Source organism: Mustela putorius, unplaced genomic scaffold (assembly GCF_011764305.1).
Source record: "Mustela putorius furo isolate JIRA1106 unplaced genomic scaffold, ASM1176430v1.1 tig00000596_pilon_pilon_pilon, whole genome shotgun sequence".
Lineage (NCBI taxonomy): Eukaryota > Metazoa > Chordata > Mammalia > Carnivora > Mustelidae > Mustela > Mustela putorius.
Window position 1 is genome coordinate 12,145,627 of NW_025421428.1, and position 15,173 is coordinate 12,160,799.

Sequence of the window (15,173 nt, forward strand, 5' to 3'; positions counted from 1 at the left end):
TGTGACCTTGGACAATGTACTTCTCTGTCTGGACTGCATCTTAGTGTCTTCTGTAAAGCAGGCTGGCAGCCGTAGTATCTTCCAGAATGAGGGCACGTGGGTGCCCAGCAGGAGCCAACGTGTGGCTGCAGTGCTTCCCTGGGGAGTGAGTGAGAGGCCGGCGGGATCACCTGGCCAGGTGGGTGGCTGGAGCAGGCAGATACCTAGGCGGAGGGAGATTAATCCTGTCCCGGGGTGAGTCGGAGTGCAGGAGGCTTTCCCTCTGGCAGGCAGCTGGCACGCCGACTTGGTGACCTGTGTGACAGGTGGGGCTCTGTCTGCAGAGGCGGGCTGATATTAGGTTGCTTCTGTGGGCAGATCTTACGGGTGGTTCTTGTGCCAGGGGATCCTGGGCCTCTCAGAGCACTTCTTTAGATGACTTGCCAGAATATGCAGACCTGAATTTGCTTTTAAATGTTCTTTTCTTCAGGGCGCCTGGGTGGCCCTGTGGCATCTGCCATTGCGTCCCAGGGTCGGTCCCAGGGTCGGTCCTGGGATCAAGCCTTGCATTTGGCTCCCTGCTCAGCGGGAAGCCTGCTTCTCCTGCTCTCCCTGCCTGTGTTCTCACTCTTACTGTCTCTCTCTGTCAAATAAATAAAATCTTTTTTTTTTTAGATTTTATTTATCCATTTGACAGGCAGAGATCACAAGCAGGCAGAGAGGCAGGCAGAGAGGAGGAAGCAGGCTCCCCGAGAAGCAGAGAGCCTGATGCAGGGCTCGATCTCAGGATCCTGGGATCACGACCCGAGCCGAAGGCAGAGGCCCCAGCCCACTGAGCCTCCCAGGTGCCCCAAATAAATAAATTCTTTTTAAAAAAATGTCCTTTTCCTTGTAACACAAAGCTATCTTCCTGTGGATTTTGGACCTTTTTTCCCTTCTGCCTAATGGTGATATTTTCGTGCAGGGCAGCCCTTCTCAAAATGCCCCGGGGCCCCCTGGCATGCTTCCCTGGTGTGCCTCAGAGTGGCTGCCGTGGGAAAGAGCGGCGTTACCACGGAGCGGGTGGGGGGGCAGGCAGGACCCCTCCTGGCACGGCACCCTGGGTTCCTATCTGTTATATATGGAATACTGAGGATCCAAATTAGATTTCATTTTGGGGGGAAAAATGAATTCTGTTACCTACCAAAGGGAGAGAGAGCCGTGGCGACGAGCCAGGCTCTGTCCGCGCCCGTCTGCAGGGACCTGGTGTGCCTCAGCCGGTTCTTGTCCACGGGTTGGGGTGTGAGTCAGGCTTGTGTGAACACGCCTCGGACCCGCTGAGAAACACGTTCTCTCGTCTCGTCCGGCTTCGAGATTCACATCCAGATATTTGCCTGCACTTTTCTGCCATCTGGTGAGACCAGTCAGGCTGTGTTTGTGTGTCTCTCGATGGGTAGAAACTCAGCAGATGCCTGTGAGCTGTTCACACTCCTACGGACAGGTGGTGCTCCTGGCCTGGTGTTTGTGACGACCATGGGGCGAGCAGAGCGGCCCCGCTGTCCTGGAGAGGCCTGCGGGCAGAGATACCCAGATGATTGATTCTGTGCCCAGGGAAATCTGGCTTAATGAAAGAAACACTGTATGCTTCAAGGCCAGTGTCTGTAACCTTATCTTGTAAAGGATCAGGCAGTAAATAGTTTATGCTTTGTGGGCCCTCCAGGGCTCTGCTACATGTCCTTCTTGGGCTGACAATAACTTGGGGACTCCTGTTCTAAAGGAAAATGGCCTGGAAGAACCTCCCTCTGTGCAGTCTTCCTTAAAAAGTGTGCAGCCCCTCCCCCACAGATGCTGTTTCCATAGCGATGGGGGCTCTATCGCCTTGCCTGTTAGCCTCACAGCTTTAGGTAGGAATAGAGGACCCGGTACGGGATGTGTGATAAGAGATGACTACTTTGGCAGTAAATCATTTGTACATTCTCTGGCAGTGGGGCTATTAACGCTGATGTGTTTGATCTTTAGAACCATCTGGGACTTGGGAAATCTTGTCTTGGCCCCTCAATTCTGTAGACGGGGAAACGGAGAGCCAGGGAGGCCCACGATGTGTCAACAGGTGCAAAACTTGGTTAAAGAGTGGGAGGAGGAGGCGCTGCAAAAAATTGCATGTACGCGTTTAATGCAGGCCATTTGTCCAGCGTGTGCCGGTGCTCTGGCTTCCCCAAGGTGCACTGGTTGCCAGGGGAGGGGGAAGCATTTCCCCCGCACATAGTAGGTGCTCAGATAGTATTTGCTGAATGCTTCGTTTTCTCAGGAGGGTTTCAAGCAACAGTTGTAGACCAACTAACAATCCTAGACGCGATTCTAAGTTCCCAGGAGAATGGATCCTGTTTGCCCTGGGTTTTTCTTCATTTTTTTTTTCCAGGAGTGCCAGGACTGGGGGTGTGGTCAGGCTTCTGGTCTCCTAGTGCTTTCTGGGGGTGGGGGTGGGGACCGGTTCGTTCTCAGAAGGGTGTTGTCATCTGGAAGGCCCAGGAGAGCTGTCTTTGTCCACTGTAACCTCTGGCCACAGGACCGGGCGGTGCAGAATCAGGGAAAGGTCTGTTTGTGTCCGTGAACTGGCAGAAGTTTGGAGCAACAGATTTTAAGAATACTTTCTAGCCCTATTTGTGGAAACAGGTATTTTCTGGTCAAGTCTCAGAATTAAAAGACATTTGATGTGTAGAAGTTAAGCACATAAGGATTTCGTGTGGAAATACAAGTCCAGAATGGCTGGTAAATAATTTTTCCTTCCCTGGCCTTAGTCAGTTTGGTTTTTAGTTTAGTAAAGAACTCTGTAGTTGGATGAATTTAAATGAACAGTGCTAAAGCTGTAGTTCTGCCAGGTATGGGGCCGGGAAGGAGACACCTCGGATTTTATTCAGAAATGTTTGTAGGGTCACTGGTCTGGTCAGAGCTGTGGTCAGGGACAGCAGAGAGGTAGCTGCCAGGTATCATTTTTCATCATTTTCTGGAACCGGTTTCTTAATAATTAGCTCTGTGACCATGGGTGGTCACGTCATTCTTCTGGCTATACGGGGCACAGCTGGGCCTTCTGCTGCATCCCACGCCCAGCTCAGTGCTGGGCACACAGTGGTGCCTAATAAAAGCCTCTTAAATGAATGAGTGTTTTTCTGTTGTTGTAACCAATTACCATAACTCTAGTGGTTTAAAACAATGCAGCCGTAGGGGCCTCCGGGTGGCTCAGTGGGTTAAGTGTCTGCCTTTGGCCCAGGCCCTGCTCTCAGGGTTCTGGGATCCAGCCCCAGGTGGACTCCCTGCTCAATGAGGAGCCTGCTTCTCCTTCTCCTTCTCCTACCCGCCTCACCCACTCACACACACTCTCTCTCAAATAAAATCCTAAAAAAACAACAGTGCAAATGCATCCTCCTACAGTTTTGGAGGTCAGAAGTCTGAAGTGAGTCTTTCTGGACTACGTACAGTCAAGGTGTGGGTGGGGCTGATTCCTTCTGGAGACTCGGTTGGGGGGGTAGAATTCTTACTTCGCTTTTCTCCAGCTCCTTTTCTCCAGCTCTGACAGGCTTCTGCAGCCCTTGCTGGGGCCCCTTCCATCCTCAAAGAGCTGTCCAGCCTCTGCCCTGAGGTGCCACCGCTTTCTGACTCTGGCCCTCCTGCACTCCCTTCTAGGGACCTTGTGGGCTTGCACACATAATCCAGGATCATCTCCCTATCTCGCTAGCCTTCTGTTAATCACATCTCCAGAATCCCTTTTGCTGTGTAAGGTAAGGAAGTCACAGGTTCTGGGAATCCGCATGGGAGCTTCTGCCTGCCACAGAGTTTGTGAAAAGAGTACTAAGTAGAAAAGTCTGGAAGTGTCTAGACACAGTCCACAGGGTAATCTCATTTTGGGGGCCCTGCCCCCCTCCTGCTTGAGTTGTAGGGCCTCTCCCAGGCCACCCAGTTACTGCCCACCTGGAGGCCTCGGAAGGTGCTTGCTCAAGACTTCCTTTTAGACGCAGGGCGGGCAACCTTTTTCTACTTGTGGCATTGTGGGCCACATAAGGTGTCACGGATTCTTTGTTTTTTAAAACAAATGTGGAAAGTGATTTTTAAAAAAAAGATTTTATTTATTTGACAGAGATCATAAGTAGGCAGAGAGGCAGGCAGAGAGAGGGAAGCAGGCTCCCCGCTGAGCAGGACCCTGGGATCATGACCTGAGCCGAAAGCAGAGGCTTTAACCCACTGAGCCACCCAAGCGCCCCTTAAAAGATCATTCTTAATTTGAGGGCTTTTACAAAACAGCTCGGATGCTGACCAGTGTTTGCCAGCCCCTGTTCTAGACTGTAAGCTCTGTGAGGCAGGGGCCCCACGTCCCCATCACCATGGTGACAATCTCAAGGGCTTCTGCTAATAGAGGGGAGGAAGAGGGGGGAGGGTGTGTGTCTGTGTGTGTTTCACGTTCCTATCCGAATGATCTTTTGATTTGACAGAAGTGCCTGAAAGATCTCATCCAATCCTAATGGAGAATTTCAGGTTGATTTACATTTGAGATCCTGTTAAATACCAGTTATTCTGAGGAAAATCAAATCCAGTTCCTGCCCTGAGGGGCTTACCGCCCAGCGTGGGGGAAGAATGCTGTTGTTAGTTGTGACTGTTGGGCTGGGAGCAGAAACTCCCTGGAGCCAGCTCCGGGGAGGGAGATTTAAAGATAAAGGGATGTGTTATAGAACCTCGGGGCACCAGAATCAGGATTTGGACACTTTGGGCGAGTTTCCGTGCCTGGTCATTCTTTGCTCCTGGCCCAAGAGGCAGACACACTTGGGGAGGCTCCGACATGTAAGCTTGGGAGCTCTGAGCACTTTGTAGCGTTTGTGGTTTCTGCCTTCATTGAGGCTGACTCTCCTACAGATTTCATTCATTTTCAAGATTTATCAAATGAATGAAAGGCTGGATGTACCCAGTTTTGTGTAAGAACCAGCTTGGTTTGTCTTCAGCCTGGCGCCAGGTTCCATGAGCCTGGAGGTACGTGATGCCACTGTCTCCTGTTCCTTTTTTTTTTGGCCCCAGTTTGTAACTGATCTTTGCTCCCTGTGCTTTATATAAAAGTCTTGCATCATAATATATAGAATTTTATCGTCCTCCCTGGTTTGGCAGAGTGCTTTGCCAGCACACTGAAGGTGTTTCTTCTGGCCTGTATGGTTTCAGAATAGGGTAAGACAGCAAACCATCCTGCGGCCGCTGCCACCAGGCGTCCTTCATCATCAGCGAGCTGTTCGCTCTTACCTCTGACATGCCTTAGCAGTACGTCTGAGTGACTGCTGTAGCTTTAGCTTTAGCTACTGCATGTAGCTTTCTTCCGCTACATGAATTCCAGAGGGAAGTAGTGATCTCTCATACAAGTTTATTTTTCGTGATCCAGTTTTAGAAACTATAGCCAAGAACCTCTTGGGTCTAGGATAGAAGACATGGAAGCTCTTGGTCCCCAGGTGAGTCGCCTACCATGGGGCGCTCACTCACCCTTGGCAGGCACACGCTCAGTACCTGAATGAATGAGTGAGTAACATGCTAATATTTAGAGCAGCCCTAGGAGAGCAGCCCATAGGAAATGAGAAAGTGCAGAGGGAAGGAGCTGCCTTCTTGGTCGTCTTGTCAAAGTTTTCCAAGTGGAGGGGGCAACGGAACCCGAACAGCTCCCCCTCCCCCGCGCAGTCTCTCCTGGGGGTGCGTCTGTGTCCGCACCTGCGTGCGCCCCAGGAGCCCTGCTTCTTCTGTTGCCTGAGCCCGTGCTTTTTCTCTGGATGCAGGTTCTTTGGTTTGAGAAATGCACACACCTGGCGGGTCCTGCGGACCACCCTGACTTGCATTGCTTCTCTTGGATTTGGTTTTGCTCATCCTTGAAATGAACGGCCTTCATAAGCATGTTGTGTACGTCCCATGCTCTGCCCGAGTTCTGGTGTTAACGTGGGTGTGCTGCAGTGATGAGTATTTCTTCTCCGTCTTGAAGAGCTGTCCTTGACTTGGCCCAAGGACTCAGTGTGAAAAGGTTTACATTTCAGTGTCGTTGGTGAGCGATAGACTCTGGCCAATTCAGACAGAATAGGACTTCTTAACAGTTGGGAGTGGGGGAGGGACTTCCAACAAAATGTTCTTTAAGTGTGAACAGAATGGCCTGTGTGTGGTAAGGGCAATTCTCTAGAGACAGAATCCAAGGCTTTCTTCAGGTCTTCAAGGCTTTCTTCAGGTCTTCAAGGAGATCCGTGATTCCTGAAGAATTCAGTCTCCATTGCCTTGGGTGTTCTGGTGGATTGACGCTCTTTTTTTTCTTTTCTTTTCTTTCTTTCCTTTCTTAAAAAAAAAAAAAAAAAAATTTTTCAAAGGCAGATCGGGAGTGGTGCCGAGAAAAATTTCCTTACTAGATGACATTTCATCGCAATGTCCGATCGTTTGGGGCAAATAACCAAGGGCAAGGATGGGAAAAGCAAGTATTCGACTCTCAGCCTGTTTGATAAGTACAAAGGAAAATCCGTAGACGCGCTCAGATCCTCAGGTAAGATCCGGGGTGAGGCCAGTTCTCTACGCTTTTCCTTACGTGAGAAACCCCGGTTAGGAATGGTGAAGACCCAGAGTCCCCCTGGTCACACTGCCTTCTGGGCATGGAGTGGTCACCTGGCAGATCTGGGGATGCAGAACCCCACTCTCCCCTCCCCCCGGCCCCTGCTCCTGTTTGTGTCTGATTTTGGTGCCAGTTCCTGAGGCAGAAAGGGCCGCTGCGGACAGGAAATCCTGACTCTGCCTCCATGGATTGTGTCCTCCTGTGTCTTACCTCCTGGAAGCCAGGGACAGGTTCCTCTCCGTGGGTAGACTGGAACTTCATTTGCATTAGTTACCCTGTTTTAGGCTTCGTGGTTCTGATATTCTGGAGCGTGGGGGGAAGGTCCTGTTGACACTGTCCGCACCCTGGGAGGATTTGGGGACTGTTGAGGGCCCTGCCCAGGCCCTGCTCAGGCCCGGCCTGTGGCTAGGCAGAGGCTGACCCTTCTGTCCTGCTGCGAGGCGCCTCAGCTGCGCAAGGTGGTCACCGTGTGGGGCGGAGGCTTCTGGGCCCGGCTCCCTGCCCATGGTGTAAACTCCCTGTGCCTGCTCCTGCTCTAGTAAAATGGAAGCCTCGGTGCAGATGTCAGCCTCTCCCGTGGCTCTGAGGCCTCTGCCACGGCCTTGTGAAGCAGCTGAGCAGCTCCCTGACCGTTTCGTTGCTTGCAGGCAGGCTGCCCCTTGCGTCTGTTCGGCTGTCTTTGTCATCATCGCTTAGAGTGTGAAAGACCAGTTGCCTCCCGGCCTCTTTCTTCTGAAACTCGCCTGTCTCCACCCTCTGTCCCCACAGTTATTCCTAGACATGGCTTACAGAGTCTCGGGAAAGTGGCCACAGCCCGACGCATGCCACCACCTGCAAACCTGCCGAGCTTGAAGTCTGAAAACAGAGGAAACGACCCCAACATTGTGATAGTTCCCAAGGACGGGACGGGATGGGCAAACAAGCAGGATCAGCAAGACCCAAAGAGGTGAGAACAGGGGGGCAGGTGGGGGGGCTGTCACCAGAGCTTCATGGAGCGCCGCGGCCCACTTTGCTTCTGCAGAGGGCAGTGGCTGAGCTAGAGAGCTGGGGAGATCGCAGAGGAAGCTTCTTTTGCCCTGACTCCTGCTGCTTGGTTGTTTCTTGGTCTTTGCCTTCGTTTTCCTGGCTTCAGGAGCAGCAGCAGCAGGGCTTCTGTGGGCTGCCTCGTCCCCGGTGACCAGTGTCCCCCGTGCCTTATTAGGAAGGGCCTTATCAACCCAGAGGAGCTTATGCGGCGCCTCGGGGCCGGTGTCTGAGCCAGTGCGGGCCCCACGGACAGGGCAGGTGCCCAAGGGTACTCCGCTCCTGGTCGTCCCTTTGCGCCAGTTCTGGGGTGAGGAGGAGGCTGTCTTCCCAGCTTCGGGGATAGCAGCTCTCTGTAAAGACTGCTGCAGTTAGTTGCTCCAAACAGACCCAGTTAGGAAGGAGAACAATCCAGAATCCTCCTTATTCAGGTTTGGTATGCAGCCTCCCTGTGGGCTCGCACCACTGCCAGCACGGCACTTACGGGAGCCGTCGGCGGCGGGTGTGGCACCGAAGCCATTAGAGCAACAGCAACTGTAGGGGCTGCTGTTGGGCAAGAGAGGGGGTGTGGGGTGGGGGGTTCCAGCTTGGCCTCGGGCACGTGACCTGGGCCCTTCTCTCCCACTTTCCACTCTGGGTCTCTGCTGCTGGGCGCCAGCAAGCCAGAACAGTATGCAGGAGAGGGGATTTGGGATTTGTACAGGGAGGGGACCAGGGAGGGACAGGACCTTGCTAAGGCTGGCCCGCAGGACCTGCTGCTAGGGTTTGCCTGCTGGGGAGTGAGAACAGCACAGTCTGGTCTCCTGTGTCTTCCTGCCCGCGATCTCCTCTTGTGCTCTGGCTGCCAGTGCTCAGGATCCAGAGAGTAAAAGTGACCTAGAGTGCGGCCTGCCAACCCGTGTCCTTTTCTCTCACTGGAAATGGCTATGATGGCTTTTTTTTTTTTTTTTAGAGAGAGAGGGAGCGAGTGTGTGAGCGCAGGGGTGGGAGGAAGGGGAGGAGGAGAGGCAGAGGCAGAGAGAGACTCTTAAGCAGGCTCCAGGCTTAGTGTGGAGTTGGATGCGGGGCTCAATCTCACGACCCTGAGATCATGACCTGAGCTGAAACCAAGAGTCGGGTGCTTAACCGGCTGAGCCCTGCAGACATCCTGGCCATGGCGGCTTCTGCAAAACTTCCTGTACTTACTTCAGACAAGATGTAGAGAGTAAGCACATAGTTCAGTCGGGTGAGCATGGAGGAACAGTAAAAGTGGGGTCTGAAAAGCTGTTTTTACATTTTTCCAGTTGTTTATTTAGGGGTCATACAGGTTGGTGGTGAGGCCCAACTTTGAGGATCAGCCAGGCCCTGGAGCCTGGATAGTGATCTGCTTTGTGCGCTCCGGTGTCCTAGGAGATACGGGGACACCCGGGTGGTTGTAGGACATGGAGGGGCTGATGCAGGTCGGTCAGCCGGCACGGAGAGTGCTGGCGGTGGTCCGCCGCTGCTGTCGTCTTGTTCAGACAGTTGACGCCACAGACTCTGTACTGACATGGATATGGTACATTTCAGCCCAAGAGTTGACATGCCTCCATCCCAGTTCCAGAGAGTGAGGACAGGGCCCCACTCCCTGCTTATGTGGCTCCTGCCGTCATTGGCACAGAAAGGGCCAGGGGACCTGAGTGAGGCCGATCTTGCAGAAGCACATCAGCTAGGGGGAAGGTAGAGACGAGGCAGTGGACCGCAGGCGCTGATCCTCTGCTCCCCTGGGCCATGTCCTCCCTCGGGATCACAGGAAGGGGACGGGCTGAGGGCCATCACCACTGGGACTCTGTGCTTAGGTTTGGAGAACACAAAAGCGACGCTATGCAGAAGCTTCTGTTGTAGGTAGAAGGTGATGTGAGAGGAGATTGGTGGCCTTAACTTTGTGGTGATGCTGTCCACGGGGCTCCTTGGGTCATGTCGGCCCCCGCAGCATATACATGTGTAGCATCTGGCCTCAGCCTACTGGTGAGCCTCCGGCATCGGGGGAGACTGGCTGAGTGGATGGCGGCCCTCCTCGGGTCCTATCAAGCAGAACAAGTGACCAGAAGGCTCTGGGTGAGCGGATGTCGTCCTCACAGCCCCTGGTTGCTTGTGGAGTGTGCAGCAGCTGACACAGTCGTCTTTGCAGGGCCCTCGGGCCATACTTTGTCAACTTCAAAATTCCTTTTGACCCAGCAGTTCCACGTCTAAGAACTTAGACTACTGAATGACACAGAAGTATGTGAAAGATTTGTATTAAGAAGTTCTCATTGAAGTTTGGCCAGTAATGGGGGAAAAATTGGGGGTGGGGCCTATCCAGTTGTACTGTATCTCTAAAACCAGGAGTCGAGCCGTGTGCCTTCCCAGAGCACATTAGATACGTTAAGTAAAAACAAGTTACGGATTGTATGTGTGGTGTCAACCCACTCATGTTAAAAAAATACTATGCTAATATATATAGCAGAATCTGCTCGGTGTGCACTCTGGAGGATGAGATCGTGACAGATTCTGTGTTAGATATACTTATACATTTATTTTTACTCTGGGCACATATTTCTTTTATAAGCCAATGAGCAAAATCCCATCTCTCAAAGGCATCAGTCCCCTGCACTGCCGTGAGCGCTTGGTCAGGAGTCTGGGTCTCGGAGCCCCTTCCCTGTGTGACTCAGTTTCCCTGTTGGCGGCTCCTCTAGCCCTTGCTTATGGTGAGCTACCATAAGCTGCAGGGACAGCTCTGCCTGGAGGCCGAGGACCGTCCTGCCCAGCAGACGGGTGTGGCTAGGCCTTGGAGGGGGCCTAGCTTCTCGTGGGCTCTGCAGTGGGAGAGTCTGCTGGGGAGAGCTGATGTGCTGCTGCCCAGGCTCTGGGAGGCTCGGAGGGGCCTGTGTGCGCCCACACCTGTCTGACCGCCGTACCCCCCACCTTGTCCAGTTCCAGTGCGACGGGCTCTCCGCCGCCGGAGTCGCTGCCGCAGCCGGGTTTGCAGAGGCCTGTCTCCAGCTTACAGAAGCCGACACAGTCGAGCAGCCAGGAGGTAGGTGCCGCGTGACCTGCTCCTTCTGGAGGCAAGCCTGTCAGGGGGCCGTGGGAAAGGTTCACAGGACATTGTCACAGGTCCCCTGAGGTGACTTGAGTCTGCCGCTTTTGGAGAGAGGCCCCAGATCCAAAACAGAGTACGGACACCTAACTTGCTTTCTGGTGTCTTACCTTGAGGGGAGGTCACTGGGGTGAGCTCCAGGCCAGATCAGGGGCCCCTGGTCATGCTCCATGGGGACCGGTTAGGTCACAGGAAGGTTTGGGGGTCAGTTGAGAAACAAAATTAAGCAAGCTCCTTTACTGTCAGACCTCTCATCAGTGTCTTTCGTGTGCTTGTGTGTGCTGTGACTTTGCAAAGACAGTAAGTAGCACTCCCTGAACCCATCTGTCCTAGGAAACCTGTCTAACTTAACGTCTTTAGAGACAGGTGTTTCCAGGAACATACTTTGGGAGATACTGATATGTGGCCCTTCGCTTGTTGATGCATTTAAAGACTTCTGCTGGGGGCGCCTGGCTGGCTTAGTTGGTGGCACATGTGACTCTTGACCTTGGGGTTTGAAGTCACAAAGAGATTACTTAAAAAAGAAAATCTTAAAAATAAATAAATAAAGAGTGTTTTCCTAAACAGAAAACCAGGATTTAATCAGGCAAGGGATCATCATGTACTCAGGCCATCGGAGTCTGTGGATCTCGTGGGTCAGTAGGCCGATACACTTGGCTGTTAGCTAGAAACCCAGATGAGACGCCTGCAGATCTTTTAGACCACAAGACGTGTAGACCTAACATTGCGCAGCTGTCTGGAAAACGACCTGCACTGCTGTATTTTCGTTTAGTACTGCTCCCTGGGCAACAGAAGGTCTGAGATGCCATCCCCAACCACTGGGGGGAGTGTATGGCCTCGCCAGAAAGGCACCCTCCCCCACTTGACACCGAGCTGCGCTTTCGATATTAAAGGAGAAGGTGAGAGAAGTCCATACTCCCGCGAAGGTCCCCTTTTCACTGGCCTGAATCCACGAGTGCCTGGCGCCCAGCCAGAGTCCAGAGTTGCGCTCGGCTCTGTCTCCTGGACTTGGAAGCGAAGAGACTAGGGCAGCCTTGGTTTGCCACCCTTGCTGTCCGCCGGACTCGCCTTGGGAGCTGCTAGAAGTGGATCTGTGCCTGTCCCCCGGGACTGCAGAGTCTTGGCTGGGCCTGCCATGGGCCTGGTCTGCTGAGAAGAGCTGCTGACCGTGGCGACCAGCGTGCTGGTCACTCTGCCCCGGGCTCCACTCTTCCCACGGGATGGCAGTGAGAAGGGAGTCCCAGTATTTCCAGCAGCTGAAGCCTCGCCCTGAGAGACATGACAGCACTTGTTAGAGGCATGCCAGGAGTTCAGACGGCAACATTAGTGCCACTTCTCAGATCTGGAGCCATTCTCTTCCCGCTCGGTGCCTTTGGTGGGCAAAGGCAGGGGCACCATGGTGCGGGCTCAGACACCACATGGAAGGCTGTGGGATGCCGGACTGCCCCGTCCCAGCAGCCCTGCCCTGTTTCGTCACTGGTACAAGCCTTCTGTGGTCTGTGCGCAGGGGCCTGTGGCCATCCCAGGGCACCTGGCCACTCCTGATACCTGAATGGATCGTGAGACCTAGTCAGCTCTGCATGGAGAGTGAGAGAGACTGTGGTGGTGCTGGGGGCAGCGCTGGGCGGAAGGGGTCGGTACTGAATGTGAGGTCTGACCCTGCAAGTGTTGAGATGTTCTGCTGCGGCAGCTTTGTTTTGTGCATTTTTACCTTCTGTTGGGGGTGAGGGAAGCTGCTAGGTTGAATGCTCTCTGGGAAAGGCAGGTGGGCTCCGTGGCTGGGGACTCAACTGGGCTTGGGACACAGGCTGAGCGGGGACAGGTCCCGGTCCTGCCCTCCTCACTGGGACTAGTGACTGGTTTCTGAGCCTCAGCTAGGAGAGGACTGGAACCTTCCCAGGGTGTGGGTGAGTTTGCTCAGTGAGGTGTGCCTCGCATAACACCTCACCTGCCGGGAGCTTTCAGTACAGCTGCGTGTGAGCCCGATGAGTCCAGATCCGCAGAGAAAGGCCTCCCTTGAATTGCTGTGCCTCGTAGGATGACAGTAATTACTGAAGGTGGTGTAGCGGCCCCTCTGGACAAAGATGAGGCTCCGGGCTCTTGCTGGCCATGGTACATGGGTTTTGAGACATGTGCTGGAATTGGGGTCTGGTTGTTAACCTCTGGAACCAGGCACAGTAGCGCTGTGTGGGCACGAGAGGTGACCTGACAGAATGTTCTGGAGTGCAGTCTGAAGGGGACATGGGCTTGAGTCATGGCTCTGCAGCAGGACCAGGATGTGAGCTGGCCCTCCCCTCCGTCCTGCTCCTCACCTGTGCTGTGGGCCCGGCAGCTCCTGACCGTCTGGCGGCCACACAGGTGGGAGCCGGGTGGAAAGCCAGCGGCACTGGATTCATTCTCATTTCCTTCCTCCTTTCAGAACACAAATTCAGTGCCAGGTGGACCAAAGTCATGGGCACAGCTGAATGGAAAGCCAGCAGGACACGAAGGTGGTAAGTGTGGGCGGTGGTGTTGGCCTGGGTGTGTGGGAGGGACGGGTACCTTTTCTGGACTGTTCCCTTGGGTCTTGGCAGCCCTTGGCCTTGGGCTTTGTGGCATCTTTGTGACTGAGCTTCTGGTCCGTGCAGCCTTTCCCTCTGCCCCAGGGGTGGGAGCATAAGTCTGCCAAGCTTGTCAGCTCTGGTTTCCAGAGTGCTGTGAGTCAGGGCATCCCTCCTCAGGTGCGTGGGGAGGCTGGACACTGACCTGCCGCGCTCTGACCTGGCAGAGCCACTGGTAGAACTGAGAGCTGCTCTGCTGCGCGGCCGACAGGTGTCTGCTTCCTCTTGCCCCGGCCTGCGGGGAGGCAGTGTGGTGTGGTGGGGTGTGAGCTGTGGGCCTGGGCCCTGGGAATCGAGCAGCTTGCGTTTTGGATGGTGACATCAGACTTGCTACTGTTCACGGCCTGTCCGACCCGGGAAGCACTTGGGCCAGCAGAGCTGCAGCCAAAGCGGCCTCGCAGAGGGAGACAGGGAGGAGGAGGAGGAGGAGCTCAGCTCCCGGTGACTGCAGAGGGGACTTCCAGACTCCTCCCCACCACCGGTGACCAGAGCCCTCAGAGAATGCAGGCCCTGGCTCGTGGGTACTTTTGAGAGAAGCCAAAAATCCAGATTTTTCCGCATGAGCCCTCCTAACTTGTCCCTGTTAGCTTGAATATTTCTAGCACACTGCACCCATGCAGCTGCGCGATGCCTCCACGCTGCAGGGAGGGGGCTGCTGGGGGGCGTGGGTGGCCATGAGCGCTCTTCCTCCCACGAGAGCATGGGCTGCCCCGTGTTCTGCCCCCAGTCCTGGCGGCACCTTGGGCCTCCAGCATGCCCGACAGCCAGGGCTTGGCCAGCTGCCTTCTGTAGCTCGTGTAGAAGTGCAGCTGACGCCCACCTGCCCCGTGCCCTTCCCTGCTTACTGGCGCACATATGCCCCTTCTGGGAGGGAATTGTCGGTGCTTGGAGGCTCTGTCCTCAGTCTCCGGTGCAGAGTGACACATCAGTCAGCAGCGTGCTGCGTGCTGTCAAGTCCCAGCTCCTTCAGAGGAGCTCAGGGCCCGAGAGCTCGGCCTGCGTGGTCCCATCTGCGAAGGCATTTTAAGGATTCCAGTCTCTGGATGAGGTAGAGGGGGCTGATGAGTGGGGGACGGCAGGGGGAGGGCGGCAGCAAGTATCTCAGTCCCCTACAATTAGGTCTTTAAAGAGGCTTTATCAAGTGCACTCGCTAGATTGTCTTCACAGTAGTCTTTATATATAAGGCTTGAAATTTTAAAAAAGAGACTTATTTATTTGAGAGAGAGAGAGATGGTGAGAGAGGAGCACCAGCAGGGAGGAGAGGGAGAAATAGGCTCCCCTCAAGCAGGGAGCACAATGTGGGGCTCGATCCCGGGATCCTGGGATCATGACCAGAGCCGAAGGTAGAGGCTTCATGATGAGGTGCCCTGGGAGGCTAGAACTTTTTAAAAGTAGATCAGATGTGTTAATTTGTATATAGAAAGAACTACAGGGGTGCCTTTGGCTCAGGCCATGATCCCAGGGTCCTGGGATGGAGCCCCCTAGGACCCCGGCATTGGATTCCCTACTCAGCAGGGAGTCTGCTCCTCCCTCTCCCTCTGCCTGCTGCTCCTCTGCCTGTGCCCTCTCTTCTATCTATCTTTCTATCAAATAAATAAATAAAATCTTAAAGAAAAAAGAACTACAGAGGTTAAAAAATCCTAGTGAAGTTGGCACAAGCCGCGGAGGGCTGCGCGGCCGCCGTCCAGGCACTGATACCTCCGCCCTTCGACCTGGCCGTGCCGCTCTGTGGAGGTCTGCCTCGAGGGACGCTTCCTGTGTGCGAAATGACACACGGACAGGATGCTTCCTGCAGCACTGTAAGAGCAGAAGACTGGAGACAGTCACATGAAATGTCCACCAAGTTTTGGTGCTTTAATGAAATACTGCTTTCCAACAGAAAAAACCT

General features: G+C 54.1%; 1 protein-coding gene across 12 annotated transcripts in view; it reads left to right on the forward strand.

Annotated features, from left to right (window-relative positions):
• Positions 1-15,173, forward strand: part of PRRC2B (proline rich coiled-coil 2B) — an 87,980-nt gene that overhangs the window by 22,438 nt on the left and 50,369 nt on the right. For 10 of the 12 annotated variants that reach the window (XM_045082611.1, XM_045082617.1, XM_045082614.1 and 7 more), the window contains exons 2-5: positions 6,334-6,499; positions 7,334-7,511; positions 10,520-10,622; positions 13,105-13,177. In XM_045082611.1, coding sequence (XP_044938546.1) covers positions 6,385-6,499; positions 7,334-7,511; positions 10,520-10,622; positions 13,105-13,177 — 469 coding nt within the window. In that variant the 5' untranslated portion in view covers positions 6,334-6,384. Of the gene's footprint in view, positions 1-6,329; positions 6,500-7,333; positions 7,512-10,519; positions 10,623-13,104; positions 13,178-15,173 lie in introns of those variants that run through there. The other 2 variants (XM_045082612.1, XM_045082620.1) reach the window with 2 other exon arrangements.